Genomic DNA, 22,475 nt, shown 5'->3' on the forward strand with positions numbered 1-22,475 from the left:
GAGGTTATATGAGAATGATCAGAGTGGTTCGTGTTGATAGAAAGGCAACTTCAATTCAAACAATCACTTGTTACAACTGAGGTTTGCACAGGAGCATCTCTGAAAATTCAGCATGTCGAATGTTAAAGCAGATAAGCAACAAAAGAGGACATTGGTCATAGAACAACACAACGCACTTGCCTGATCTGATGATTTGTGATGTAACATTAAGATGGCAGAGTCAGAATCTGATGTTCAATTAAAAACCCGGAATGGTGTAATGGAACTTTATGGCAGAATTTTCTGTTCATACATCACAGTATTGTTACTGACAATGTACATGCCTTTATGACCAGTGTTCCCATCTTGCCATGGATGCTTGCAGCAGGAAGCCCTGTCACAAAGCTCAAATCATCTGCAAATAGTTCAATATAATTGGCCTCCACCAGCTCTCAGTCCATTATTAGAGCACCTTTGGGATGTGCTGGAACAGGAGATTTGCATCATGGATGTGCAGCCCATAAATCTAGAGTGACTGCATAATACTATTGTGTCAATATATACCTAAATCAATAGTATGGTTGTTGAAACTCTTCAAGGTACAATTAATAGAGCTATTAATGCAGCTCAAACAGGAAAAGGGGGTCTAACCCCGTATGAGCAACAAATAAAGGTGGAAGTAGTTATTTAACACGTAATGCTAAAAATATATTAGAAAGAAATATTTAAAAAAAAAAAAAAGAGGAAAAAAAACATCAGAAAGTTGCCGGCTGGGGCTGTAGCTAGATACCGAGTATCGATTCCTTGTCATAGTGATCGGCTGATACAGAGTACTGATCTTTATAGCTTTATATGACCTTGCCATTGCATAAGCACAATTACTATAAGTATGAGATCTCGCCTTACCTAAGATAATAAATTAAGGATGTTGGTGGTCGGAAGCAGCTTTACAAAAACAAAATGGACAAAACTGATTAAAAATGGTAAGAAAAATGATTAACAATGCAATTTGGAAAACATTTCTTATGTGTTGTAGCACTGCTGATGCTTTACCCGCATGAGACTTCTTCTGCTTGTAAACTGGTAAACGAACATGCGCGATCAGTTCATAAGATCTGGCAGCTTAAGGAGTACCGATTGAGTCATGGAATGTGATTATCGGCCGATACAGATCTTCGGTCGATCGATCGGAGCATCCCTAATAATAATGCTAACGGAAATAGTGTAAAGAGAATTGATAGAAATTAACTGAGGGAACAAAAGATAGCTAAACCCAAATAAGCTGCAGTGACTGGCAGAACAATAAAGAGATAAAGATATATTATGTGTGCTGTGCCACAAACGCACAACCAAACACAAAATGTGTACACATTAGTTTGGAGTAGATAATATGAAACTTACTTTCACATTTCCATCTGTCTCCAAATAGGAGTAAATTAAAGCTATTTGCAGGAATTAGGCTAAATCAAACACTGCAAGACCTGTAACCTTGAAGAAATGCATACAAGCAGTATTCTTTAAAAAATGTTGGAGGAGCTTAGCTGGTTTAATCAGTAGAGTTGAAAAACTGAAATCCATTTCATAGACCCTTCAGTAATATTATAGTTATGATCAAACAAAAAAAAAAAAGATTTTAACTTAACTTACATAAATATATTATTAAGAATGCTTCTTTTCAAAATGATGGACAGATGTATAGCACACAAAAACAAAATACAATTGTGTCATTTCTGTATGCTAAAACACCAATACCATTTTTAAAATCATTTTATTTTAATTGCATTAATTTCATTTTATACAATTTTACAGTGGAGCATTACAATTTAAAATTGATCTCAAATGTCCTAAGTAACAAACAGGATGGCCGTACAAGACACACCAGAAAAAAGACATCTGAATTGTAGATTTAAAAACCCGATAAAATACATTAAATTCAGTACAATCAAAAAAAATTAAGTTATATTGAAGCACCATGTTAAGAACATATTAAAATAAATATAATTAATACACTGGCTTTATATAGACCAAGGCAAGGCTTAACACAACTACATCATAACCGTGTTGGACATCCCAGGGCACTCTCATATCTGCAAGAGCTGAAACAGAGAACGCTTCCCATCTTTACATGGACTGGGGTGAAAAGAAAAACAAAAATATAAGCACATCATAAGGGTTGGAGATGTCTTGAGGTTTTGGATCTCGGTGTCCTACAGGGCTACAGTACATTGTTGTAACAATATTCTATCAAGTGTAAAGTGAGTCTGATAAAAGATCAGCTCCAAAGGGCACTAAACATCTCTCTAGAGTAATACAAGCAGTAGCTAGTAAATTATGCATTGGCCCAATGTACCAAAGCAATACCCAATATGATACAAAAATCCATTAAGCGGATACAGACAAGTGTTTGGTGATTACAAAAAAAAAAAAAGGAAGCATCCATCATTAAAACGCATTTGTGCTTGCAGAGTGTATGAGATTTAAGTGAAAAGATGGGCTGCTAGAACAGAGAAATTAGTTTGACGTGCACTTCAAGTAGCAGCTGCAACAGTTCTCTTACATGACATTCAGGAATCCCCAAAGCCAAATACAGGACACCTGAGAGCTGCTGTAAGAGCATGTTTGTCATACGCACCACTGACTGCACACTCTTATTCAACTTGACAGATGGACATCGAAACAATCCTACATTTAAGAAATCAGATGAACCATGCTCTGGTCCTTCATGTGCAAACCCACTGAACTATGAAAGTTGCCACACATACAAACTCTTAACAACAGCAATCTAGATTACAAACTCTGAACTCAAAAGGCTATGAGGAAATCGAGTGAATTTCCATGTGGTGGAGAACCGCACCACCATCATGTGGCAAGTATTATGTACTACAGGGTGAACAGAACATCCATTTTTCCTGTTATAATATTTACAGGAACCACTAGCATGAAAAATATGATCTTCTATATGTAATGTACTAAAACATTAAATGCAGCATACAAGTAATTAAGCAATCAAGTTTGCTAATAAAAATATGTCTTTAAATATTTCAAGAAAAATTCTGCTTTAATGCTAAGAACTGGACGATCCATACAAGTTTAATGAAAAACAAACAGAACACCTTATTACACTGAAGTCGATTTAAATAAATAAATGTCAGCATATCAATAAAAGACGTCATTATTAATCGGTATATTGTAGGTCCAGATCCACTGTACCGTCAGTCACCACAAGCCTCAGTCTCTTAGGCTTGCGATCTGTTATGGGGGTGCTTTGAGAGTGGGAGGTGGTAAAGTGTACAGAATTATATGGGTGAGTTCCAGGCTGCTGAGTCTGCTGAGGATCCTTACAAATTTGGCCTCCATGGACTTTAGACCCAGGACACCTACTCACAGGTGTAGAAGGCGAGAAGTTTGAGGGACCACACGCTTCAACAACCAGCCTTCCTTGAGTTCCTGAAGGCTCCATAAGACAATGATAAGTGTAATTTGCAGGACCTGAACCAGTGTAATTCGAGCGTTCACCATCCTCGCTGTATCCAAGGGTGAGAGAATGATCTCCGGTGAAGTTCACAACATAAGACTGTTGAGGATGTTGACTGTTTTCAAAAGTGGATGACTGTGTTTTACTTAGTGGGGCCTCATGGATCAGAGATTCTCTGTAGCCCAGATGAGGACTGTTGTGCTGTGACACAGGAGATGTAAGAGACGAGCTGAAGTTATAATCAGAAGGATCACAGTGAGAAATGCTAGCACAGGTCTGACTCTTATGGGTTTGGATCACTCCAGTATGTTGAGTGTTTTGAGTGGGAGCCACAACAGCATGGGGTTTCTCTAATTTTGAGAGTTTGTTTTGTGTTGTGCTGTAACATTGAGAACCTTGAGTTGAGGAACATAAAAATGTTGAGGGTAGGGGTAGATCTTTATCATTCCTTGAGATGTGAGACTTCAGACCTGTAATATTCTTGAAAGCATTTGTTGTGGTGTTGCTGGAGCTGACAAAATAAACAGGGTGAATGCGATCACCTTGAAGTCCAGGATTAGTAGGGTACTGTTTGGAAGGGATGTTCTTTGAGATTTTTTGTAGATTTTCAGCCACTCTTGTTCCGATATTAGAATACCTAGCAGGATTTTTTATACTCTGAGAACCTGATGGACCTGCACAAACAAAAGTGCTTTCCATGTTGTTGTGAGACTTGGCGCTGCCTGCAGCAACAGAAATTCGACAAGCATTCTGGCCTCCCTCTGTTTTCAAGAGATTCTTGTGGTTTGGAAAAAAAGGAAGCTTCTTGTCATGACAACGGAAAAGTGCATTACCAGAGTTATATGCACCCGGATACTCTGTAAGTGAGGTGGACTTATTTCCTACATGAAGCGAATGGAAGGGTGTAACAGGGTTACTCTGAGGTCCAGCACCATGCAGGCTTTGTGTTGTCTGACTTGGAAAAACAGATTCAGATTTTGCACTCGAGTTATGTAAATTGAGAGGTCCGTGAGTTTTATCTTTAGCCTCAATTTTAGCAAGGCTTGCCTCTGAAGACTTAACAATGGAATCAAGAAAGTTTAACTTTCTATCCTGAGGATATAAACGCCCAGCTGTGTGAATGGCCTGTTTAGCATTTGCATTGTTAAATATTGACAAGTCTTTTGGAAGAAACGCTGTTGCTGAATTTTCCTGAACCTGAAGCTCTATGGGACTTTTGGACAACTCACCATCAGATAAGTACAGATTTTTCTCAGGGTCTTGAAGAGGAGCAGAACTTGTGGCAGAATTACATGATCTATCTTTGAAGACCATTTGAGGAGCACCGACAGAAGAGGACGTTTCAGACTGAGCAAAGACAATGTCTGGGAAGTTTAGGTCATCACCACTACTAAAGTTACTCACTGGACTTGGGGATCCAAGGTAAGGAGTCTCTGGATTCCACGCATCAGCAGGACTTTGGGAGAAAGGGCTACTGAAGGATCCTGTATTATGTGGTTCGCCAGGGCAGTAATCAATTAAGGTGTTAGCCAAGCTGTTTTGTGCAGGCATCTGATCGTAGTTTTCCAGATTTAAACAAGGAAAGTCAAGTACATCCTCAGAATAGTTACTAAAGCTGCACTCTGTTGTAAATGGAGATATAGGTGGGGACTGAATCTGAGAAGAGGTTGTACTAGTGTTGGTTGGCACACTTTTCTCGCATACCTGCGGGTGACTCAGAGCTTGGAGTCTTGACAGACTTTTATTAATCTGAAGCAAATTGTGGCTCAAAGAAGTGTCATTCTTTCCTTTATTTTCATTCTCTTTTGCTTGAATACTTCCACTGACTTTACCAACTCCCGTGAGTCCATCATAACAGGGAGAGTAAAGCGACAAAGGTGAAAGGGATAATGGTAAAGGTGAAGTCTCAAAACTCACTGGATCTTTGAATGTCTCTGTACCCTTGGTGCTGCTACGAGCTGCATTTATTTTCTGACATGGTGACGGCTTTTCCTCTTTAACTTTACACAGCAGTGTCTGTTCCAGTATTGCTGGTTTAGAAGAGACTGATGCTAATTTCTTTGGCTCCCTGTACACCATATCAATGCTCTGAACTTCCTTCTGAGCTTCTTTCCACTCCACCTCCCACTTGCCTTCACCTTTCCTGCACAATTTAAGTGGGGGTAATGGTTTTAAATCATCAACATTCACCTCAGATTTTGGACCAGTTGAGCTTTTTACAGCATCTGTAACATTACTACTGTCTTGAACAGTTTCTTTTGGTGTGTTAAGATTTCTGTTTCGAATTCCAACAGTTGACGCTTTTTGCTGTCTTTTACATGGCTTAGTTGCACATTCTTTTCTACAATGCTCTAGCACATCTTGGACTGCTTTGGTGGCTTTCTCCAACCCTATACCATTATCGTCCTCCCCATGACCCCTAATCCTCTCCATTTCTGCATTTAAAATTGAGACTGAATCCAAAATGGCCCTAAAGGGGTCAACTAAAGACAAAGGGTTTGATTTGTCTACAACACCTTCTGCTTCATCTGTACTTTCCATTTCCCACTCTTTTCCTCTTTTTCTCTTAAGGCGGATTCTGACATTTAACCTCTGATCTTCTTCAGACTTGTCATCTGAGGTAGTCGACTCATTTCTGGCATCTTCTATATAAAGTCCAGTCTTAGAGTTCCTAGGTGCCTTTGTTCTTTCTTCAACTTCTTTCTCATTTTCCACTTGGTTATCCTCTTCCAAGATGTATTTGACTCTTTTCCTAATTTTGGATGTTTCACTTCTAGGATCATTGATTGTCCTTCTCGCTGGGTCATGCTGAGCACTTTGAAGACCTTTACAACATCGTTTTGGCAAAGTCTTTAACAACTTGGACGAGCCACATTTTTTGGACTCAACACCAACATTGTCTTTATAAGTTAAACTTGATTCCAAATGGCCTCCTTCACGAGGCTTAGGTAACAGATTGTCCGAGTTGGGCTCAGTGTCATTACTGCCATCTGTACACAGTGTTGCAGCTACATTAACATCCTGTTCTGGGTCGGTGTCCACTGATTCTCGAAACTGACGTTTCTTTAGGGGAATACTGCTCTGGGGACTATTATCCAGAGACACCATGCACATGGACGAAGGCTCCAACGAAATTGAAGTGTCATCTTTATTTGGCTGATTAGCTGCAGTGAGTCCCTGACTAGGATGCTCACATTTGTTTTTAAGTGTATCATGCTTGTCTTTTTTCTCTTTATTGACAGCAAGGGATAGTGTCTTCACATCACAAGCTTTTCGTTTATCACTGTAACTACATGGAGGTTGGTGGTAAATATAATCTTTAACTTGAGTAAACTTGCCACTCTTTCTAATATCTGTCAGCAGCACTCTTGCCTCGTTAACAACAATAATCCTGCTCCCAAAACGCACCGTTAACAATTTCTTTTTCAAGTCATTTCCATCAGCAATTACATCCCCCTTCTTTATATACATCCCCCTGCTTTCTTTATCTAGCACCTGAGGTGTGTCCTCAACATGTGTTTGCTTCTCATTCTTTTCTCGTCCATTTCGTTTCCTTACAGCATTTTCTGAATTTTGGGGAATTGTAACTTCAACAGATGCAACCGTTACAACATTATCATCTTGCTTTCCTTTAATTTCACACTCACTAAGGCTATGCTTACCACAGACATCAACAAATTCTTTCACAACAGGCTGTGTGACTATATTTTTGCCAATCTCTAAATCGCATGTTACTTTTAAGTACTTATCTGCACTTTCCACATTTACTGGTGTGAAATATAACTCCTTCACCCCTTTCTTACCTTGTTTATTGCATTCTGCACTCACATCTAACATTGTGCTCTGCTGCACTGATGCTGCTGCCGTACCATTCTCTCTACTGTCTCTCTCTGCCTGCTCTGTACTTTCAATCTCTGGTTTTCCTGGGATAGCCACCCTGACCAGACTGACTCTGAGGTGACGATTTAGCCCTGAGAGGAAAGAGACAGGGCTGGTAAGAGATGGTGAAGACAAGGAGGGCATAACGCTTACAGCACTAGAAGAGACAGGCTGCCTGTGGATTTGCTTGTCATCCCCTGAGGTCTCTGAAGCTGCACAAGAACTAACATCACCTTCCCTAGGAGCAATAGAACCACAGATGTGTTTCACGTCACCTGCCACTTCCCTGAGGCGATCCCTAAAGACTCTCTGCTGTGTCTCTCTGATCACTGTACTCTCTGTTTGTAATGATTTGTCATTGTTAGTTCCAGCATCTTCATTGAGGTGTACATTTTTATCGGTACATGATATACCTGGAGACACTAGCAGAGGATCAGTAATGTCCCAAGACTCAACCTCATTTTCTTTTTGCCATTTCCTATCTTTTGTTTGGGCGCCAGAGCATTCATTTCGGACTTTAGAAAGTTTAGAGTTTGATTTAACCAGTCTGGTCCTCCTCCTTATGAATCTAGAGAGTTTAGGTCGAGACTTAGCTCGGAGACTGCTTAGACGACCACAAAGTATATTCCTGGTCCTTGAGGAAATGCCCTGGTGGATAATTCTGACAGACGACGCATCAGTGTTATGTCCCTTCGCCTTCATCTTGTCTTTTTCATGTACAATGGAAACGCATCCAAGAGTAAATGGTTGAAATTGAATGACAGAGTCTCCATTTAACATTTCTCTATCCTCGTTCTCTCTTTCTTCTGGTCCATTTAGGGTAGCATTATTGAGTGGTGAAGAGGCAGATCTGCTGTCGCTTGTGATCCACTCAGATTTTGGTCGCTCTTTTTCAATTAGATACAGCAGGGCTCTTTCTTTGCTTAAGGGGTCCTTACATCGTAATAGGAAATTTATGCTGTGCTGATGAAGGCAGATGCTCAGCTCCTTTAGCTTGAGGTGAGGAAAAGATGATAAGAGGTTTTGCATCCTTTTTTCCACCTGTTTACATTGCTCCTCCCTCTTCCGTCTATCAGTCTTTCTCATCTTGCTCAAAACAAGGGCGTTTCTCTTTGTCCGTTGGGAAAACGTATTCCTAATTGGCAAGGCTGACAGACAATGGGACAAGAAGAATAGACAGTTAGAGTTAAGTGGTTGTTAAAGGTTAAAATGCAACACTAGCTTCTTTTAACAATGCATTACAAAACTGGAATGGAATGCTTAATTAAGTTCATTTTAATTTCACATTCAGTACATAAATAATTTACAAAAGTTCACATACATTTATTTTAAAAAACAAAAATGAATGGCATTGCAAACATACCAGAGTTTGAAACAGCAAGAAATGGCTTTGGAGTGCCATTTCCTCTACTCCTGTTAAGCCTTAGATCGGTCTCTCTGAACTCATATTTCTGGCCTGAAGGATCCCCAGTGCAGGCAAAATCTGGGGACTGGTCTCTCTTCTTGAATGATCCCTCTCCCCTCCTGAAATAATTTAGCATCATTAGACTTGCAATAAAACCAGACGTATAAGAGCTTTGAAAATCTGTCATTCGAAACCAAACTGACATTAAAACCTAATACAGCTCAGACTAATCACAAGCATTCATTGAGATAATTACATGTTATCGATCCAACATCACTATGACATGCAAGGCAGATGGCCTTAAAGCACCATCTAATTTTTTCCCTCACCTCTCACATGTGCAACATTCACACATTTCATTCTTCTCCCCAAAAAAGCTGTCCCCATAGTAACATGTAATCTCTTCTCCCGGTGAGATGGGCCGCACCACTTTCACACAAGCTCCATTCTTATCTCCAGGAACAAACTAATAGCGGGAACAGAAACAAACAAGCAAATTACTTTTCAGTATAAACTGTTTGACTGTAATCCATTTAGTCATATGCCAGGAAACAAGTAAAACAAATTAAGGAAATGCAATTAAAAAAAGAGTGGGTGATGGTCTGTTAGGACTGATGTCAGATTTATAGATTCAACAAAGATGGAATCATTTTAAAATGGATAATATAAACAAAAAGAAAACCATTTGTACGTCAGAATAATGGCATTCTCTTTATGATGCTCCATATTAACAAACGTTTGAGGTTTCTTTGTTTTTGAAAGAAGTCTGTTATACTCATATTTTGTATTTAATAATAAAACTATTGCAATGTTAAGCCATTACAGTCATTACTCCAGTGTTCAGTGGCACAAAATCTTTCAGAAATCATTGTAATACTGATTTGGGGCTCAAACATGCATATACAAGTGGTGTAATGGATCACAAATCTCATGGTTCGGATCACAAAATGACTTTTGGTCACGGATCAAACTATTTTATTATTTTTTTGATCAGCCAAAAAAAGGAGAAGAGAAATGTAATTTGCTTTCCATTCATTACAAAAACAGCACTGCAAGAAACTTTTGGTTTTAACAAACTAAACTTAGAACCTGTAATTTTATTCTAAATAAAATGAAGAAAAAAAAATCAACTGAATTTAAATAAATTGTAAAATATTCAGTACTGTGAAAAATTCACTGTTACTACTGTTGCTGATAACACAATGTAGAAATCCAACATGGTTTGTACAACCCATATTTATTTTTGGTCTCATTTTTAATAAATGATTCAGTTATTCACTCATAAAACTTCATGTTTCATTGCTAGATGTGCCATTTTTGAAAAATTGTTCAGGGGCATATTTTTTTAAGAGCTGGTTGTCGCCACTTATTAGTTAAATAATGTAATTGCTGCCTACAACTTTCATTTTTGAGTAGTTAAATGCATATGATGGTGGTTTTTCATCTTTACCATAAACATCAGTGGTTTTATATCTAAACTATAAACTTAACCCAGTACTTCTGTGTTATTTGACTGTTTGTAACTTCAAAACTAACTCAAAAGACTAAAGACTGAATCCCTTTCTTGATTTTTGCATTTTATAAACACAGATTTAAATGCAGCGATTTTAAGGATTAATAAACATATGCAAATCACCATCATTTATAATTTGTTGCGTGGGTGTTGAGATCCTGATCTTTTAATGATTAATCATGCAGCTTGCATTTAATGATTAATGCAGGCTAAACAAGTAGTGACAGAAAACACCTTTAATGAAACCCACCACATGCCAAATAACCAACCATAACTTCTTCCGTTATCATTATGTTTTACAGGAAAGCCTAAATCCTTTTGTACATGTAATTTGAACAACGTGAGAGGCGATTTCTTTATGATCGTTACAAATTTAGGATTAATCTACCATTTTAAAAAAAGCATTAAACTGCAGGTCACGCGTGTTCCAAACCATGGGTTGAGATCCGTATGAATCACAGATCAAACGTGATTCATTACACCCTTAATATACATATTTTATATTCATATTTTAAGGCATTTTTCATTAGGACTTTAAGAAATCGTTTCTAATATTATATAAATAAGGTTAATGTGCCTTGTTATTTTATGCATGATTGTTAAAAAACAACAACAACGACAAAAAAACAGGTATTTTTCATTCATTTTATTAGTACGTTATTTTAATCAGTAGCATATCCTCATGTTTAAAAAGGGCCAATAACAATATCATAATTACTAAAGGCATTATTATCATTGTTGGGGATTGTCATGACACCAGAATTCATGCAATCCATCATCAGTGAAATGGCATAAAAATTTCAGAGCCATAGCAAGCCCACAGTGTTCACAGTGTTCAGCCCACAGTGCTTAATATCGAAATAAACAATAATTTAAAACAGTGCCATGTAGCCTTCAAGTGTTTTTCAATTAGATAAACACTGCCTTCTTAACTAAAGACAAGCAATTAAATGAAAATCAAAAACAAATGATATGGAACAGAACAAAGTGTGCTTGACAGTGTTCGACATTAACTGCAGAGGGCTTATTAAAGCTACTAAAGTGATCCAGACAAGAGCAGTAAGTGGTTTTGTCTTTATCTTGTCTATACTGTGGTCTAATAATTATTAAAGACTTAAACCGTGACAGGTCTATTAAGCTGCATTCACACGGCAAGACTGCATTGTGACATTGCAGTTATTATTCTGTCTATTTACAGTAAAGAAGCGAAGATGGGCGTTTGAACATGACTTTTAGATACTACATACCCTAAAAACATCTCAATGCAGGCATCTCAAAGCAGGTATCAACTTATGTAAGCATTTTGTCAGTCAATATATTGAAAAAAACTAATCAATTCAAAAGATTCCACACAATAGCTAAAGTAAGTAATAGTCTCTTACCTTACAGTTGGGTCTGCAGTCTGCACTCAAAAACAAAACAAGAAAAATGCATGATCAGACCCTATATCATACAAAAGAAAGCATTTCAAAACAAGAACTACCAATCTGCATTAGGTCTCTCTCACCATGATTGATAAAGGCAGCAGGCCCCAACCAAAGCTGAGCACATCTCTTGCGTGTGGAGTACATGACACTGAAGTCGTTCACTCCTGCTCTGAGAACAGCGCTATCCTCAGGGCTCAGCTCTGCTATGCAGCCCTGCAGTACCTCCACCCGCTCTCCCACTAACCTGAGGAAATTAACATATCATCAGCTACTGTGATCAACATGACTGAACCAAGTGGTTTATAACACTTCATGAATAAACTATAAGTGAATGACAATTCTATTTAAATAATTTGCATTATAGTTTACGAGTTTAAAAACATGAGTAAATGAAAAAGAAGTGATCCTAACCAGTGTCGGGTGGATGTGATTTTGGCTCCATTGGTCTCAGAGGAATAGCGGTTACAAGGCTCAATGTTCACTCCACTTTCCAACAGAAATGCAGTCATGTAGCGATACATCTAAAGAAAAGAGATGATCAAGTTAAATAGTTTTTAGGACAGGATTCATTTAACCACATTAAAACCCTAAAACCTCAAGCTTAGGCATTTCTCATTTTTAATACATACATGCACATACATATCTGTGGTTTTTCCTAAAGGCAGTGTATTGTTGCAGATTTCTTAAGTTAGTTCAATTGTGATTCACAAGCTCTTAGTTTGACAGTTACAGATTCTTTTGGGATTTTGCCATCTGTTACTAGCACTAGCAAAAGCCTGAAATAAGTGATAACAATTGCAAGAGAGCATATCATTTGTTCATTTTGCTCATTTATGAAAGGCACTCTCCCTCATACACACTCTTAAAGGGATAGTTCACCCAAAGTGAAAAAAATGCCATCATTTACTAAGCCTTCACAATGTCCGATTATATTCAAGTTTCTTTCATTTATTGAACACAAAAGATTATCATTTTGAGAGATGCTGTAGCTGGTGTTAACCATTGACTAGCATAGTAGTCAATTTGTATTTTTTTTACTACTACTATGGAAGTCGATGGGTGCCAGCAACCTGCATTTTTCTAAATATCTTCTTTTGTGTTCAACAGAAGAAAAACAAAATGGCATAAAACCACAAGGAAGAAAAAAAAATCATTTTGATTTTGGGGTAAACTAATCTCTTTAATGTTGGGACTCAGCAGTCATCAAACTTACTGATTCTAAGGCTCACAATAAAGACACTAAAACTTTTAAAGTTGGTGATATCAGTGCTTCCCACACATAGACTTTACTTGGGCAGGCCGCCCAGGTCTATTAACGGTCGCCCAAGTATATTTAGTGATACCATTTTTTTAACCATTATTAACATCCTTTTACACTTTTTGTATCCGCCCAAGATAACCAAACATCCGTGATCGAGAAGCACCTTTTTGGGACTTAAAATGTCCGGTCCAGGTTTCTAAATATCCAAAAATGTCAAAGATTCCCTTTCTAAAGCCCTGATGCGTTTTTGCATTACTCTTTTATTAAAAACTACTCTCCGCCTGCTTCACAGCTGACAGCGCGCACAGACTGAAAGAAAGTAAATAATAAAATTTTTAATCCAAATGGCTCAGAAAAACTTTATTATAAACGTGGAGAGGATGAAAAGACTGGTCTAAACTGACTGCAGAATATATGTACACCATTGGTAATGTTTAATCAACGTATTTGCCTTATTTAAATAATCTACACATTTTAATCTTGTAACTATTATCTTTTTTAGAGGTTTTGTCTGTTTATTCCTTTTTTCTGACATTTATTTCTTATTTGCTGATAATTTTATAAATTTGATGATGTCAATACAGTATGGGCTATTGTATATACACATCTAAAATGCTTTGGCATTCAAGTCTGCTTTATATTTTTAAAGAGAGGCAGATTTTACCTATCAGTGTGTGCACATGGCTCCTGAATAGCATAAAAGTGACAGAAATAGTAGATTTCTTTTACTTTAATCCATTGAAAAGAAAGTGTATAATAGTGTGAAAATAAATAAAATTATTGTTAAACATTAAATTATGTTTTGTTTCTTGCATATAGTTAACTATTTATGTGATGTGGGAAAATGATGTTTTTCAATCTGGCTACCACCGCAAGTAAATTTTAAACCTGTGGGAAGCACTGGAAAGAGACAGAAACATACAAAACACACACACACACACACACACAACACACACATAATTTATTTTTTGTATTCATTATTTCTAAAACCTTTTAGATGCTCTTAACTAGACATGTATTCATCTAATACTTTAAATGCACATGAAAATGAAGACTATTTGCTTTGTATTTAGTTTCCAGCTCTAGAGAGAGGGAAAAAAAACACTTTAACGCTTCCTCATATACTCAAGTTTTTCAAAGAAAAAAACTTTGCCTTTCAAGTCATCTAAAGGCCTCCTAGGAAGTCTGCTGATGCCCCCTGGTTGACAACCACTGCAAATTATACAAGGAACCCACATCGCTTATGGAGTGAGCACAAAACAAACAGACTAGCAGAAGAATAAATGAAAAAACAAATAAAGAAAGGATTCGCTTCTGCTCTGTGGTATCATGGGTGCTCAGCAAAGAAAATTTAATAGCAAAAGTCTAATCCTATCCCTTAAAATGTTCTGTTCTTGGAAAATTGCGTGATTATTAATCAAAGACTGCAATTAAATTCAGCCCATTTAAATAAGTGAAGAGACTGTATTCATCAAGACAGCAAACACCTAATCCACCAAACACTATCATGTTTTAAGTGAAGCCAAACCATCATTTACAACACTAGACTTGAACAGCCACATAGACAAAACTCTCTGTGTAGAAACAGGAAAGGATGATTGTTACGCTATTCTAGATTAAACATGATACTCACGTGCTGCTTCAACAGCTCCTGTCGGTGTGAACCCAGCCCAGCGAAATAGTCGCTGACCCACTCTCCATCCAACAGAGCATCAAAGGTGGCTTGGAAGTCATGCGTGCGCTTGAACCGCAGGAGTGTCTCTCTGAGGTACCCCCATCGCCGGATCTCAGGGGGAGTACTTGCATCAAAGAAAGAATTATAAAGTAGAGATAACATTTATTATGCAATACATTTTTAACAGCCTTATGATAATAATACATTTTGGGAAATAGATTTTTTTTATTTAAATAATTGTTCCCCAAAATGTACTGTGTTTGTATGTATTCATGTTGTATTTATGTTTCTCACAAATAGATTAATAAATAAATAACTGCCAGTGAGTTTAGAAAAATCCATTCACACTTTTGCTCTTGTATAAAGCTTTAAATCTATTTATTTCCTTTTTAAAAAAAAAAAAAAAAACTTTGTTTTTAATCTCCAGTAAATTTATCTTGATTTAATATTTAAATATTCGCATTGAAAAACAAAATAGAGAGACTTTCATTCTTTTTGTGTTGTGCATTGTATATGCCCTGATTGAAGACATTTTAAAGGGATAGTTCATCTAAAAATTTACATTTCCTCATCATTTATTCACATTCCATTGGTTCTAAACTTTTTTGTATTCCTTTCTTCTGTTGAACACAAAGCAAGATATTCTCAAGAATGTAGGAAAAAAGCACCCATTTACATAAATTGTAAGATCAAAACAAATCCTATTGATGGCAATGGCTGCTTTTTTTCCACAACATTCTTCAGAATATCTTCCTTTGTGTTTAACAGAAGGAAACACAAACAGGTTTGCAACAAGTGGTGAATGAATAAATGACAGAATGTTTATTTTTATCAAACTATCCATTTAATTACACACACAAATCCTGTGGTTGCTGAAAATTCAGTTACCACCACAGGAATAAATCAAATTTTTACATTTATTTAAAAAGAAAATAGTCATTTTAAATAGGAATAATATTTTAAATGTTACTATATTGTGGTAAAAGCTTTTGAACAGTGGCCTCTTTCACATGACTTTAGTTTAGGTTGTTCATTTTTTGTATGAATCATAATAACTAAATAATTTCTGTTGTAAATCAGAATAATTACCTGATATTCATCTTATGGGTGCTGAACCCCAGTAAGGGATCCAGCACCAGACTTGTGGCCAGATCATCTGTCTCACAAAGCTCTCTCACACTCATTCTATAAGATCCCTCCATGGTCGCCCACCATCAACATGCTGGAACAAAAAAAAAAAAAAAAAAAAATGAAGCTATTGAGTTACATATTAAAACAGCTGCAAAACATTCTACAAGTCCAGAATCAAATTCTATCTTCCTTTCACAGAAGAAAAATAACCAAGAGTGATGTCCAAAAGTCAGACGAAAGCTCTTACAAATTATACAAGCAAACTAAGCAACCGAAACAAGCTTTGACAATAAGATAAATATGTTTCTAGCAGGTTATGAGCCTAACTTATGAGGAGTATAAACTTTAGTTTGGGAAGACACATCTCATGGCAAGAAATATTTAGAGGGATAATTCAACCCAATAAAATGAGAATTAGGCTATCATGTTTTCAACCTTTGCTTCTGTCTTTTTTTCCGTTGAACACAAAGGGTATTTAGAAAAATGCTGGTAGCTGCCATCCATTGGCTTTCAATGTAAAAAATGATAGGTGACAGCACTGAGCATTCTTCAAAAAGTTTTTTACTCAGCAGAAGGAAACTCATAAAGGTTGAAAACTACATGAGAGAGAGTAAAAGAGGCACAACATTTAGAGGTGAACCATCAGTTTAAAAACCAACAGGCTAAGAATCACTAGAATTAAATGGTTTAATCCAATTTCTAAACATAAGACAACCAGCAGTTTTCGGGCAAAAAAAATGAAAAAGGAATGATAAGGTTACATAAGGTTACTGAACTTTCCAATACACACAGCAATCAAAGCTAAAGATCCAAGAGGTCACAGCCGAACTCCGGGTAACTGGCTATACTGTAATATGAACACTGAAAAAATTATTCAAAGATGATTCTTTGGATTTACGATTTTTTTTTTTAAGTTAAGTGATTGTAAACAATTTATTTAGGCTGAAATAAAACAAACAAATTAGGTTGAACATTTCAAAAATTAATTTGTTTGTTTAAATTTAACATGTATACATTTTTTGCAACAATTTTTCAGACATCTTTTTTTTCCAGTGTTGCACTGTAAAACTGATGGAAGTATTGTTTGGCAACAATAATTATATATTTATAGTACTAACCTACCTGCCAGAATAATAAAAATTACTGAATAGTTTTTACATCTCTATGCACTATAAAAATAGAATAAAAAAAATACAAAATAGTGCATGGCATACCAGTATGTAAACTGGGACCCACCGTACAACATAGTTAATGATTTTTTTCTTATCTTTACATTTACACATCAAGCTGCTTAAGCAGAATGACAAAACATACTGTATAGCCCTTCTTAAAATAAAGGGTAGTAGGATATTTCAAAATTTAAATTACAAATTTGCATTAAAACAATTACTGTGGACTGCAGCGCCTCTTCATTTACATTTAAATCTGTATTACAAGAAACCCTGTAGTCATAAAAAAAAAACATCCATCATGTCACTTTGTTTAGCTGAGTGTACTTATTCTCTTATTGTGTAAACTGCAGAACATGCAACACTTTCACCATGTACATTTAGTGAAAATGATCTTTTTTTCCTAGACATCAGTGTTCATATCAAAAAGTCAATGTCATGCAGCACAGCAAACTTTGTGGACTTAATTCCACAAGTGTTGGAAAGCATTTCCATTACAGAAAACATCCACGTGAAGTATATATGCTTCAAACTGCAGAATCATCCCAATTGATCAAACCGTATAAATTATTTTCAATTGAAATATAAAAAAAAATATTGCAATGTTAGGTTTTTTAATATTGTGCAGCCCTAACAACTACCATAAAAATTACCCACAAGGCAAACTACACAACATATTCATTTATATCAAGCACAGCTGTCTGAGCAGAGAATTTCAGAATGAAGAAAAAAAAAAACATGCTGAAATATTAGTTAATGTGTTTCCAACTCCAACAAGAATGAATAATGTGGTTCCTGCTAAAAGTCTGTTTGGCTGTTTTCATAGTGCAGTTGTTATATCATTGTTAAGTATTTGTTTCATTGTAATGTAAAGTAACTAATGCCACACCATCCTTATCCCTGATGTCTTTGTTTCTTAAGGTGCACTCATCTTAAAAAGCAATAGCACTAACTGTAGAGTTCAGAGCTATAAACTGGTTCACAGCTGGAGGTGCAGCCTTAAGAGGGGCCTTAACATTCAAGGAGACCTTTAAAAGTGTAAGACTTCAAATCCTTTTATGACAAAGTAACATTTTAAACATAGTCATTCTTAGTTTTGTTCATTTTATTTAGAAAACAAGATGCATTGTTTTATTACTTCTGTTCCCAAGAAAACGTTTATATAGAAACAAAAATAGAGGCATTGTAAACTGAATAACTGATAAACGGTTTCAAGGTTTACCACGCTTGGGAAAAGTCAAGGTTTGAAAAACGCAAAAATTTTGTTATAGTGTCTCTAAGGTATATGTAAGGGTTTTTTATGTATTTTTGTGTCATAAAGAAAACTGTGATACTAAAACGAATGATGTCAGAAGTCAATTATTTATTTTAACTACTTAACCTATTTATGTTTACTGTTCCAAAATATTATAATTGTCTTAAAGTGAAATATACTGTTCAATAGGGAAAACTTTTTTTTGTTTGTTCTTTTTTTTCCAGAGTTTTAAAATTACCTTATTTTAGACCAATCACAATATCACAATTTCACATAAAAATATCATGGTATTATCATACAGTCAGAAACATATACCAGCTCATGCCTAAGACTAAACGACATTTCTGAGATTGAAACCAGCATAAGATGTAAATATCTGTAATTTAATGTAAAGAATATTAAATGTCAAATATAAATGACTTTTTTTTTTTACTTTAATGTAGATTTAATGTTTATGTCAGAAAATGAAAAAAAAAGTTTAAAACTAGCATAAAGTCTGCCTGTAGAGCAGAAGTTCTAGAAATTTCTTGGTGGGCCTAAACGTTTTTGGCTACTAATTCTCACTAAAATGTAACGTTATTTTTGTTTTACCTTTTTTACTTCTACGTAGTCTACTTGAGACAAGCTAATGTCTCTCTCAAAAAAAAACCTTTTATGAAGAATCAAATTCTAGACAAACCAACAAACACCGTGATCATAATAAAAAAAGCTTCCGTGCTAATGCTAGGTGGCAACAGCTTGGCTTGTTTGTGACAAGAAATTTACTGTTCAATGCAGCTGCTTTACCCAATTTAGTAACACTACTGTATATTGGATTACATAATGTCTGTTGGGTAACGTTAGTACTGTGCATTGTAACCATGCTGCTGCTGTCTTGCCAGCAAATATCCTCCTCTCGAGATTAATATACGTATAATCCTTCTGTCCACTGACAGGTCAGGAGTCAGGCTACAACGAGCTATTCAGCCGGAAAACACTTGAGCATAGGAGTTGTAATCGAGTTCGAGCTGTAACTTGAGCAAACGTAAAAAAATAAGAGCCCCGGGAACGCCTGCCAACACGAGTCGACACCCCAGAGATTACAGCGACGAGAAAAATAAAATGCATATAAAAATGACACTCGAACGTTTCGTAAAATGTTCTTACAGTAAATTAAAACATTCCGCGTGTTTTCACGCTGACATCCTGAATCCGATTTGATCGCGCCAATTATGTTAGCAGTTACTAAACAACAACACTAATGATTGCATGCAGGTCAGCTGATAATTGATTTTTCCCCATTTATAACTGTCGATTATTATTTGTCAGTCTTGGGGGACATGTGTCACTGTCAGGAAGTCGAGTTAACGGACTTCACCCAAACCTTTCGGGTCCAGTTAGCTCGCTGGACAACATAAGCAGATCCACTCGGTCAAAGTTAAAGCATTAAACGCGATATATGTTGATTACTTCGAATTTAAAAAAATATATATTATCAAAAGGGTGGGAGCATAAGCTAAAGATATTGTAAAATAAAGAGCAGAAAATATTTACCTGACGGGCTTTACTTGAAATTTCAGGTCGATTTGTCCGTAGTAAAATTCGTCTGAAAGCTAGCAGGCTAGCTTTTCCTGTTGGCTACGACCGTCGCTGCCATCTGCTCCAGCTTTTCCCATAATCCATGCTTTAACTGTCCTCCCGCGCTTTAATGACTACAACATTAATAAATGCACGGTCTGGATGAAATGATTTGCGTAAAATACGAACATTAATTTTTCGCTACTGCGTTTGTTTTCGAACCTAGAACTATCGTCCTGGAGGTGAATTCAACCAATCCTTTACATCCATAATCGCGCTCCTATTGGGTAATGTGAACTGTTGCAGGGATCTCGGCGTTATTCGTTTGGCTAGCCAAGTGATACGGCGTAGAGATTGACCTATGAGCGTGCAGATGTAGAAAATTCCACGCATTTAAACCAATCAGCGGCCGAGTAAATGCCATACTTCCCGCCTCATCTCTCTAACCGTGTCCTGTTGACCTCCTAAAATTAAGCAATCCAATATCATGTTGTATGTTAGATAAAAATGCATTCTTGATGAGATTAAGGTTTGCTTGTTCTTCTGCTCAGTTCGTATGATTAAATATTACCCTCAGTGTTGCTTTGTGCTGTTTAAATGTAATATTTAATGTAATGTTTCGGTGCTGCATGTTGCTTCGAATGTGTGGTTTTGCATTATGAATGTTCTTATACAACGCCAAACATGAAAAGGGGAAACAACGCGGAAAATGAAAAAGAAAGAAGTGATTTCCAAATTTCCTTTGACTTGTAATTCATTGCAGACAATATGAACACAAAATATTCCATGTTTTGTCTGGTCAACTTCAGTTGATTTGTACATGAAGAAAACGAAAAGGGAAAAAAGAAGAAAGGATCATCCAGACTGATACCAGCAACAAGTTCAAAAGCCAGGCTCTGTCATGGGACGGGGTTGTGTCAGTGCCATTGGCAAAGGTAACTTGCGCTTCTGTGAGGGCACCATTAATGCTAAAAAGTACATTATGCTGCCTCCTTTTTAGGACAATGCAAAACCACATTCTGCACTCATTACAAAGTCCTGGCTGTGGAGGAGGAGGACAAAGACCCTGTACTTTTTGTACTTTGTTTGCAGGAAGAATGGGACAAATTTACACCTGAAACACTTTATCACTTTTGTTGTCTTCAGTCCCTAGACATCTTTTAAATGTTGTGAAAAGGAATGGCAACATTACAAAGAGCTAAATGCATTTCTGTTCCAACTTTTTTGAAATGTGTTGCAAAAACCAAAACTGGAAGAATTATTTAAAAAAATAAATAAATAAATAAATCATGAGGAACACCTTAAATAATGTGCTTCTGTGTTGTCTGCAATGAAATACAAGTCAAAGTAAATTTAAAAATCACATATCTTTTAAAAATTGAAACTTCTTAAATATTGGTATGCCTGGATGGTTTGATGAAATTAATTGTAAGACACACAAATTACATATTCAGATATTCCTATGCTTAAAAAACAGCTATTAGAAATTAGAAGAAAGAGACAGCAGAGTTTGAATGGGTCAAGGAAGGTGTACTCAAGTGGGTCAGTTTTCGGCTGGCAATAAAGGAGGAGCTGGTTCAGATGATACTTCTAACCAACTACTACAACTGAAAGTTTGGAAGAAGCTTAGGAGCTTCATCTTTCGAGGAAGATATTCTTCACCAGCTATAGGAGCTATGGCCTTGGAGGACAACCCTGGACAGACTGCCCATGATGCTGATGTAATAGAAGAAATTATTTGCCATGTCTTCTAAACAAATGTATCACCATAGAGGAGTAATTACTTTTATTCTAGAATGAAGGGAATTTTTTTTCTGTATTTACAATTTTGAGATATACTAAAAATGTTCTTTGCAAGTGTATACTCAAGTATATCGAAACAGCGATAAGGTATATCATTAAGGGCACACCTATAGTCAAGGGCTTGAATACTATAATAAAGGACGGAACATACAGACCAGCAGTGCGCTTAGACTGCTTTGCAAAACTGCAAGTCTTGCTTCAAGGCCATGTGTTGCTATATCTTATCATTTTTTTGACTGTAAACATTATTTCAAGATTATTTTTTTTTTTAAATAAATAGATAAATATATATGTGTGTGTGTATATATATATATATATATATATATATACATATATATGTGTGCGTGTTTGTGTGTTTATATGTATGTATATATATATATATATGTGTGTGTGTGTGTGTGTGTATATATATATATATCTGTGTGTGTGTGCATGTGTTTGTGAATTAGAATTGTATTTCATTATTTAAAAACAGCTTGTATTAGTTTCATGAAACCTATTTACAAGTGGAATAGCTTTGAATTAACACATTGTATGTAAGGGATATCAAAAACAACCGGTACTAAGGCTTTTCATCAGCTTTGGACTCAAAAACTCATTCTTCAAGAGGTATTTTGAGTCATAGTATGTCATAACTGAATGTGTTTTTATTATTATTGTTCTTTGTATTTGTTTATTTTATTTACTTATTATAATTATGTTATTAATGAGGAAAGAAAATATCTATATAAATCTGTTTTGTTTTAGTGTGTTTTGCAATTAATAGTTGTACATAAAAAAAATAATAAAAACCCACCAGTACAAATACAGTTTTATTTTTTGTTTCCAGTAGCTGAGAAACAGGATTTGTGGTTTGAAATCAAATTTCATTGAAAAAAAAAAAAAAATCTTGTAATATTTTTTCTCCTGAAACCTCTAATTGGCTTATTTGTCACTATAGTACAGT

General features: G+C 36.0%; 1 protein-coding gene across 1 annotated transcript; it reads right to left on the minus strand.

Annotated features, from left to right (window-relative positions):
- Window positions 1-1,764: 1,764 nt before the first annotated feature.
- On the minus strand, window positions 1,765-19,964 carry kmt5c (lysine methyltransferase 5C). The gene is made up of 9 exons (NM_001098186.2): window positions 19,703-19,964; window positions 15,704-15,836; window positions 14,573-14,738; window positions 12,090-12,199; window positions 11,759-11,922; window positions 11,634-11,653; window positions 9,068-9,204; window positions 8,697-8,857; window positions 1,765-8,481 (listed from the first exon to the last, which is right to left on the minus strand). The coding sequence occupies exons 2-9, from the start codon at window positions 15,814-15,816 to the stop codon at window positions 3,155-3,157; spliced, it is 6,198 nt and encodes a 2,065-aa protein (NP_001091656.2). The 5' UTR covers window positions 15,817-15,836; window positions 19,703-19,964; the 3' UTR covers window positions 1,765-3,154.
- Window positions 19,965-22,475: the final 2,511 nt, after the last annotated feature.

This window comes from Danio rerio, chromosome 3 (assembly GCF_049306965.1).
Source record: "Danio rerio strain Tuebingen ecotype United States chromosome 3, GRCz12tu, whole genome shotgun sequence".
Lineage (NCBI taxonomy): Eukaryota > Metazoa > Chordata > Actinopteri > Cypriniformes > Danionidae > Danio > Danio rerio.

Coding starts and splice junctions, on each gene's coding strand:
- kmt5c (NM_001098186.2), bottom strand. CDS start 15,816: ATGGAGGGATCTTATAGAATGAGTGTGAGAGAGCTTTGTGAGACAGAT. Junction 11,923..12,089: donor ATCACATCCACCCGACACTG/GTTAGGATCACT, acceptor TAATTTCCTCAG/GTTAGTGGGAGAGCGGGTGG. Junction 9,205..11,633: donor ACTGCAGACCCAACTGTAAG/GTAAGAGACTAT, acceptor TCCCGCTATTAG/TTTGTTCCTGGAGATAAGAA.